At 43.3% G+C, this 9,260-nt stretch overlaps 1 protein-coding gene and 1 long non-coding RNA gene across 2 annotated transcripts; one reads left to right on the top strand and one right to left on the bottom strand.

The window, feature by feature from the left end:
• On the top strand, positions 1 to 5,661 carry LOC104910557. The gene is made up of 3 exons (XR_004159492.1): positions 1 to 54; positions 1,621 to 1,769; positions 5,579 to 5,661. It is a non-coding gene; the product is annotated as an uncharacterized LOC104910557 (long non-coding RNA).
• Positions 5,388 to 9,254, bottom strand: POMK (protein O-mannose kinase). The gene is made up of 2 exons (XM_003205465.4): positions 8,901 to 9,254; positions 5,388 to 8,350 (listed from the first exon to the last, which is right to left on the bottom strand). Exons 1-2 carry the CDS (start codon positions 9,186 to 9,188, stop codon positions 7,577 to 7,579), a joined length of 1,062 nt encoding a protein of 353 aa, XP_003205513.2. The 5' UTR covers positions 9,189 to 9,254; the 3' UTR covers positions 5,388 to 7,576.
• Between the last annotated feature and the right edge of the window lie 6 nt (positions 9,255 to 9,260).

Raw genomic sequence — 9,260 nt, 5'->3', positions numbered from 1 at the left:
CTCCCATCTTGGGACCACTCCCCCCACACCGCGTGCTTTCATTCTCGTCTAGCTGTAAGTGGTTCTTGAGACAGACGGAGGTGGAGTTCGGTGATGTTTTGTGCTGCAGTTGATACCGCGAACACAACTCGCTGTTTGCTTCCGCGTTGCCTGTATCCGAGGGAAAGCGCGTGCAGGCAGACGGGACGGTAGGGGGTACGACTTGAGCAGCCCCGAAGGGTTGGCAGCTGTCGAGTTAAAAAGCACCTTCACCCATTCCGGTTGTTCAAGCCGTGACCAGTGTCAAAGGAAAAAGGCTCTGATTGCCAAGTGCCTTCGATTCTCACATAGCAACTAAATTTGGCAGCTCAAGATGCCAAAACAGAAATAGCACTTTCTACTTTTTTTCCCCTTTTTTAAATGGTGCCAAAATGGGAGCTGCTGGATATTCTGCTGCTGGAGAAATGGAGCTTACTGTATGTTCCATATGCTTCCGGTTTGAAAAAGCATAACTATAGGATTATACTGAGGCAGAAAAGGAGGTGCAGAGACAGTGCTTCAGCTTAGAAATGCAGGAAGTTGTCTGAAGTACTTACTGAGACATAGACTAATCAGGCAAGCAAAGGATGTTCTGACACATACACACACACGCTCATTTTCTTCTTGCTCCTTAATTTCCTATGTCTGAGCTGCATGATAGGCCAGGTGTGCTGTCTTTTCTCCTTCCCCTTCCCACTCCCTGCCCACTCTGGCCCTGATACTTCATTTTATCATATCTTAAAGTCTCACGACTCTTTTGGTGTAAACATCACGAATGTGGTTAATCTCCCTTTGCTTTACATGTCTTTAGTTACATGTGCTTGATGTTGAAATTGTTTGCTATCACCACTGTATATAAGGGAAAAAGAATACTTTTAGGGCATGGTGCACCTATTTCAAACATTCACAATAAGTCCTCCTGTGCCTAGGGAGTCTCCCTGGCTCATTACTGATTTGAGGAGGAGTCCTAAACACCGTGTTAACATGGCATCTGCTTTGCAAATGTCCAAACAGTCTGTGGGAACTGCATCCTTTGGGTAGCCGTTTTCTGAATGCAAGTTGCGACAAGTCACCCTGCTCCCATTCTATGGGACAGACTGAAGGGGCTTCAGGTCAGGGCAGAAAAGGATAGGAGATGAGTGAAAATATGAATATCCAAAAATTAAAGGCTGGTACACTACTATCATAAGAAAAATTCCTTGCCCCCCATGGTGTGGGAAAGGAGAGCTGAAGGACATCAATTAGACATAATTCTAGGTCATTAAATGGAGATGGCAGCCATGCACAGAACTGTGGAAACCACTAAGATAAAAAGAGTCTATCAGTTAAGAAATATGACTCAAACCAGTAAATTAAGCCTGGTTTCATGGGGATTTAAAACAATTTCTCACAAAGTTGAGGTTTTTCATTCATTTTTTTTTTTTCTTTTCCCAGTATGTTGAACTTTTTGGCCAAGTGGCTTGACAAAGAATAAGCATAATATGGATCTTCATGTTTTATTACTACCTACAGACTTCAATTAAAATCAAGCTCATTTGTACTGGGTATAGAGAAGGTTCAATTAATATCTATCTAAAGGTACTTTCTTCATTAACCCTTCAGCTTTACTCTGGACAACCTGGGAAGATGCTGAATGCCCTAAGTCTGCACCCAGCTTTCCTTCTGGAGAAAACCAAGATGTAAGAAAATGCAACTTCATCTCTCAGGGTTTTCCTCCTTCACATGGGAATGCACTCTACCTCACCCAACAGGTACTTGATTTCTTTCAGTTAATTAAATACTCCATTTAAAACAGATAATCCACCCACCCCCTACTCAGAAGAAATAGAGATTTTCTTTCTTTCCCCACATATCTCTCTGAAGTTTGCAAATGTTAAGCTGTGGGTCGGACAGAGTTAAGTGCTGTGCTAAATGTGACAGTCTTGCAAACCTCAGAAGAGGTGATCTTCGAATTGCTGCCCTTTGTAATAGGATTTCTGGGGGTGTAAGCCTTCAGTGTGATGTTCTTGAGGAATCTGGTTCAGTATCAAAGCTGATAGGCTGCAAAGCTAGGTTATCATCTCCTGGTACACAGGCCTTTCCTCTTACAGCTTCTGTAGCTTAGGCTCCTGAACACCCTCAGAAAATGGTGCATAAACTGAGGTTGAATTTGGTCAGCAAAATCAAGCCTTGCAGTTGTAGTTGACGAGCATAACAAATGGTGTGACCTGTCCATATAGAGCATTTAGCTTGTTTATTTGTAGGTTGGATTAAGTCAAATGAAAGAGCCAACAGTAGCGTATACTGCTAATGTAGGAGGACATTAGTTTGTGAGTTCTGTTTTTTTTTTTTCATATTAAAGTTTTTTTATAGGGGAAGGACTGATATTTTGTGCTATACCTATATAGCCTGCATGTAGGCACTGAGCAAATAGTATAAAATAACAAGTGGCACTGACACAAGCTATTCTGGCAAAATGTAGCCAGTGGGGACCTAAGCTTAGCAGCTAGATTGTCAGCACTACACAGTACCAAATACAAATGAGGTGTTCCAGCTATGGTTCTGATTCAGCTTCTCATAGGAACTGGCTCTTGGGGAGAAAAAAAGTATAACTGTGTAATTTAAATTAAAAAAATCCCAGCTGTTTCAAAAAGTGGGAGCTTAGCTCATCCTGTGGAGAAATCTAGCATTCACTTCAGTCCAATTAAAAACAATCGAGAGAATTGCTGAAAAGAGTCTTCCAGGTCTACATGGAAAGAATCCTATTTTCAGAAGTGTTCAGCATCTGCCAACTGCTATAAATTTGACTGAAAACTGTCAAATACTTGACAACTTTGAAATTACAGTTACTTCCTATACAAAATGTGAATGCTGGAATCTAACAGTCTTTTGAAATGTATGGCCAAGGAATCTGAACGCGTCTGTATTAAAAATATATAATTATTTGTGGATTTTGAGTTACCCAGGGCTAAATGGAAATCAGAAATTGCTGAGGCATAAGTACCAGTGTAATGTAAATACATTCACCATTTAATCCTGATAAATACTGGATTGTAGACTTCAGAACACAGACTGACAATTATTGGAAATCCTGTGGTCATCTCAAGTATGTCATCTCAAGTATACAATATTTCAGTTAAAGTAAAACCATAAAATCCTTTTTCTTTTTCAAAGTACCATCTAGCATATAATTTATTTGGATGAACTCTGCAAATATGTGCATTATATCACGCTAGAAGAACTTGAGAACCACTTTTTTCTTGTTCCCAGGGTCATTCAGCTATTGGTAATGTACTACAGACATAATGATAGAATCAGTTTACAGTTGCGAGTTCTGCCAAATATCTCGCAATTATATTTTGCAAGCAACATCGCCTCTGTTTCACAGAGATAGCAGTGTGGTGTTTTGTTTATGTGATACCAAAGAAAATATTGTTTTAGGGTTGTGACAGAATTTCAAAAAGTTTTTGTGGTATTCTAAACTTCTGATACACTTAATAGTTACCACTCCATTAAATACAGAGTGGCACGGGCTTTGAAAGTGTCCCTCAAAAACCAAAAAGAATCATAGAATCATGAAGGTTGGAAGAGACTAGCTCTAAGATCATCTAGTCCAACCATGCAACCATGCTACCTACCATGAGTACTGCCCAATAAGCCATATCCCTAAGTGCTACATCTTCCCTTTCCTTAAACACCTCCAGGACGGTGAGTCCACCACTTCCCTGCGCAGCCTCTTCCGATGCCAAAGAAGGAAGGGCTCTATTCAGTTAAACCAAGTGTGCCCACTTTACATCTTCAGCATTTAGCCAGACATACATAGCAGCTGATATCTATATGCACACCTTAGTTTTAATGGTGTCAGACATACAGATGAATTGCTGTAAAGTCTGCTCACCTAGATTCAGGATTATAGGACTGCTTTTATGCAGTTTTCATTTTTGCGATCTGAAACCGATGGCATGTAAATCGAAACACACTCCATCAAACTTCAGTTACCTAGTAGTCTGAGGAAAAAAACCACAGAATCATGGAATATTCAAGTTGGGAGGAGCCCATAAGGATCATCAAGTCCAACTCCTAGATCCACACAGGACCAAAGCAAACCAATAAACACTTGACAATGTCTTGACACTGACCACTGAGGTGGTTTGGAGAAGCTTCCTGCAAGAGAAGAGCACCAGCAGCAGTCCTGCTCCTTCTGGAGCCTGCATTTGTGTGACCAGTTACTTTGGCAGGACTTTTGGGGTAGAGGAACAGGGATACAACAGGAAGGCTAGCAACAACCATCTCAGGTGTTCAGGAGAAGCATATTTTGTGGGAAAGGACAAGGAATGTGCGTGCCTTGATTTGAGCTTGGGATGAGAGCCAGCGGTGTTTTGAACAGAGCAGAACTGTGGCAGTAGACATGGCAGGAGAAGTCATGTTCACTGTCCTAAGGCCAGGCAGAGTGTGGATTAGAAGAGAGGAGCTTGCACGTTTTTCACTGTGAAAAAGGCCTGCTCCTGCTCTTCATCCTTTGATATTTTCCATCAGATAAAAAATACTGCTTATAGAAGAGGCAAAAAAAACCCTTGAATGTTTACCATGACTGTCATCGATGGTGAAAACCAGAATGGCCAGCAGATTGAATTAGAAAGAACGGAGGCAACTGCACATAGGGCTGACCTGCCTCTTCCACTTCTGTGAAACCTCAGCTAGGTTCCAGTAAGGGAAAAGGAGCTGGAAATGAAGGAATGACAGGGTTCATACAGTCTTGAGATTGTGGAAGAGGTTAATTGGGAAGAACAGAAAGAGGGAGAGATTGCAAACTCCTCTGATTTTCCCGAAAAGCTGAAAGGAGGTGACACTCAGCCTTGGTTGAGCTTGGACCAGGCTGAGACCAAAAGGAATGGTAACGAATGCAAGTAAAACAAGCAAGTTATAGAGGAAGTGGCACCTTCATTTGTTTTGGTGGCTCTTCTGAGAGCTCTTACATCTGCCTTGTTACTACAGATATGCTAATGCAAACACCATGCCATCTTTCAGGGGTATACTGAAATTTGTTAGAAAAGCAGGATCCCAAGGTCTCCCAAGGGCAGATCCCAGCTATGTTTGAGTACGAGAAACTGCAACTGCTAAGTAAAGCTAAATTGACCTTCATGCTGCCATCTAGTGTTCCCTTGTAGACAGAAACAACGTTCCCCAAATAAATACTTCAAAGCTCCATTAATGCTCCTCTGTTCAGAAGAAATGTAATTTATTCTTCCTGAAAAACAAGGCTGGACAACACAGAAGCTAAGTAGGAGGGAACAGGGAAGAGGCATATGAAGGACAGTGTTAAGGCAGAATGTTAGAGAGACACCATTTTTAAAATTTGTTTCACCCAGGAATAGAGACATCTCCAAGGCAAGATTCAGAACCAGATTTTGTCCCCATTTATTTTTCACTCTTTGAAATTCATGTGGCTGCTTGCAAGGTGCAGTAGTACACAGCAGAGCAAGAATCCAAGCAGCAAGAGACCAGCATGAGAAGCTTGGCTGGTTCTACTCGACTGCCCTTGCTACTGCCATAAAAGACAAATGGTGTGTTTATTTCACAGGCATCAGATACTGATTTTCCTTCCAAGTACACATAAGGACTAACAAAAAGTAACAAATGCTGTTGTGGGGATAAGCAAAGGATCTGCCTTGAAGAGCTACAGTAGGATGCTTTTCCAACACCTGCGCATCGTAACTTCATGCTGGAACTGTAAAAGCCTGGATAACCCTATTAATAACTCATGGGATGATTTACACAATTACAGCAGGGACAGCGTTTTTTTTTCTCCACACCTTTCTTGAAGGTGCTTTGAATCCAAGTCCAAAATACACATGAAGTATCCAAAGTCACTGCTTTGTTTTGGAGCTTTAATTTCTGACGTGAATAGGAAAGCTGCCAGGAAGAGTTCTGCTGGCTAGAACTGCACAGCTGGAAAATGGCAAAATCAGCTAAATTAAGAAAATAGACTGCCCACTGGGAAAGAAAAACCATAATGACCAGCTTTGAAAGAACTCCTGCTAGCATTATAAGAAATCAGATAGGAATTTTGTCATTTGCAGGACAGTCTTCTCATTTACAATGAAATTTTATAGCAAAAGAACACATGCAGTTGAACATAAGTAAAAAACCTGTTTTCTCAGTTCAGTTATAGATTGTTTAGATGAAGTGGACTATCGTTGTGACAAGGAACAGAAACAAACTCTTCAGCAGAAAGGACAGTGTACTTCTCTGCCTGTAACTCACCTCTCAAGTAAAGACAGGAAGAAAGCTGTCCCCAGGCCCTTAGGCCTTCCAAAGGCCTACTCCATGGTATAGAAAGTCCTCTACTAATGGTAGACTCCACATCTCATTCATAGTATTCCCATTTTGTTGTTTTTTTTTCCACCAAGAGCACAATTAAATCCCAATCTCATCAAACAGGGCCTACTGCAGAATGAAGGCATCATTATTCTCTTTCTCCAGAGGTTGGTACCTGTTACAGGCTTTAACATCCATATTGGTACCAGGAGCTTTCTCCTCAACTCACTGAACAAAGAAGCAGCCTTTCTTTTTATTTTTTTTTTTCCCCTGATGAATACATTTTGAATTCAGGCCTGACAGAGTTGTTTACTCTGAATGTAAGGCTTTTATTTTCCAACACACAATTTGCTGTGGAAGGAAGTCTCGTTCTCTTCCCATTCCCTGTTCTTTCTCCTTCCATCCATCCATGACATTCAGTGAACACAAAAGTGAGTGCAAAAAGGATTAAATGAATATACATAAAAGATACACTTAGCCCTCTTCCAAAGAGCTCACACTTTCTGTGGATTAAAAAAGACCAAGAGGACTCCTGGACCCTCATCTCCAAAGAACCTTGCCGAGAACACTGTAGGGGCAAGTGTTTCAAAACCAAAACCATGCATGTTTAAGCTGCCTCTGTATCATTTGCTTGCTTACAAACTAGGAACATGTTTGTTTAGTGAGACCACAGAGCAATGGTTGCACGGCTCCAAAAGCAGCCCATGGAATATCCCATCCAGCAGCGAGGCTGGGCATGGTGGTTGGGAAGGTGGCATCAGAGCTCACCAAAACCTGAAGAGAACTGTACTCATTTCTGAACACCCACTGCTTTTACTCCACGGGGAATTAGGTGAGGACTTTGTGCATAACACATGGGCTAGAGCCACTGGAATCAGCACAGAGCTTGAGGGGCATGCTGTTTAAGTAGGACTGTATTTCTTTCTTTTTTCTTTTTTAAACTCTTTCTGTACAAAACTGTTTTGTGTTTGAAAGGGGAGTTTTTATAATAAATGTTGCAAAAGAAAAATTCCGCATCTTGAGAAATTTCCCCCGTTCTCAAAACTTAATTTTTTTCCCTCCTCCTCTTACAGTGATAGATTAAACATGCCAATGGGAAAGGTGCACAGCTTCAGCATTGGGTAGATAATTTTTAATCAAAAGGTAAAATACAAAGTCAGTTGTTTTTATCTTCTCAGTTGAGGGGACAGAGATTTTGCCCTTCAGGCAAGCTAAATAAATAGGAACGTCAACTTCAGTCCACCGTTTGTCTCATCATTTGCTATAACATTTCCCTAGTACCAGGCATGGCTGCCTCCCGAATCAACAGAGTTAAAACTTTCTTGTAGGTGTCTAAGATCTCCTGGGCAGAAGGCCTTTCGGCTGGGTCCTTCTTCTTACATGCCGCATGGATGTCAAACAAGTGCAGTCGCACAATGTCACTGCCTTCAACGTGGCCCAAGAAAAAATTGGAGACATCCGGGATTTTCCAGATGTCTGTTTTTTCATCGTATGGGGGCATAAGGTCATCATCAAACGGCACATCCTCTCCATAGGGCCAACGCTGCTCAGGAGCTACAAACTCTCCCCAGAGCTCCCGATGACCACACTTCACCAGCCTGCCGGCGCTCCTGTTAACGAGAGGCAAAGCGTCCAAATCATTCACCAGGATGTGAAAGTCACTCGTTAGAAGATACTGAGAGAGCACCTTGTCCAGGTCGTTCGAATCGCACATCACTAAGGTGCCCAGAGGGCTGCTGTGCAAGTAGCGAATTATGCTCACATAGTCTATAGCAAGCATCAGCCTCCGATGCCAAGTGTTCATGCTCTTGTACTTGGGGATGTGCAGAGTTTCATTCAAACCCCTCAGGGAGCCTAGAGGATGGTACTCGGTGAGGATTGTGAACTGCTTCTCGCAGTAGCCAAGCAGTCGGACAACGTGCTTGCTCTGTAGTGCCTTCAGCATCTTCAGTCCGTGGAGAAAGTCCTCCTTCAGCTCCGGTTTGGTGAGCTGTGAAATGACCACTTTGTTTTCCTTCCACTCAGAAAGAAAGACCTGAGGACAGAGAAGAGATGTATAAGACATGTGGAGAGCCTTCCTCTGCTGACTGTTACCATGTGGCATCCGAGTGAATGCTCAGTCACAGCCGCAAACCCAGTGCGGTCAGTCCTATGCTGGTGCATGACCGTACAGTGTCGTGTCAGCAGCAAAGCCTCTGGGCTTTGCTGTACCTGCTGCACGTACGTGTCGCAGCAAGCCCTTCCTGATTTTGTAATTACAGCATAGGATGGCTCACGATTTCCTAAGCTTTCATTGGAGTGGATGAAGTAAAGGATGGAATGACTTCATAGCACCCAGCCAGACTTGCTGTGCTCAGCTGCACCACGCGAAGCGCTCCACCCATCCCTGTGGTGCTGCGTGCACAGCCTGGTGTTGTTTGGTGTGAGGTATGAACTGGCCACGTTTCTCCTGCCTGTTCTTACCTTACCTGTAGCCAAAGGCTTTCAGCTGCTTTAAGCGCAGCTATAAATGCAGCACGGGCAGCTAACAAAGAAAGCCCTCGCTAGCTGATTCACTGGAGAGAAGAAAGGATAACCAAACTCACCTTTTTCACGGCTCCTTCACCAACACATTTGAGTTTTCTGACTTCCCTACTGATGGCTTCACAGGAGAGCCAGGGGGAGCAGTTTTTCACCGGTCCTAGTCTGAAAGAGCCGTAAGGACAGAGGCTGGGCTCGGCGTCGGCACGGCCCGAAGAGCCGTGCAGGTTGCCGAGGTACAGGTAGAGCAGGGCGTTCAGGAGCAACACCGCCACCAGCAGCAGCGCCGGCAGCAGCGAAGGCGCCTCTCTGGGAGAAAAGTCTCTTTTCACGAAATGCGCTTTCTTTTCCATCTCCCCTGTGAAAGACACGGGGTTGCCAGCTCCCTCCGCAGCGCAGGGCTCTACGGGGCCGTTTCATGGCAG

Source organism: Meleagris gallopavo, chromosome 4 (genome assembly GCF_000146605.3).
Source record: "Meleagris gallopavo isolate NT-WF06-2002-E0010 breed Aviagen turkey brand Nicholas breeding stock chromosome 4, Turkey_5.1, whole genome shotgun sequence".
Lineage (NCBI taxonomy): Eukaryota > Metazoa > Chordata > Aves > Galliformes > Phasianidae > Meleagris > Meleagris gallopavo.
The sequence above is the reverse complement of the archived record's forward strand: the minus strand, read 5'-3'. Positions and strand labels throughout refer to the sequence as shown.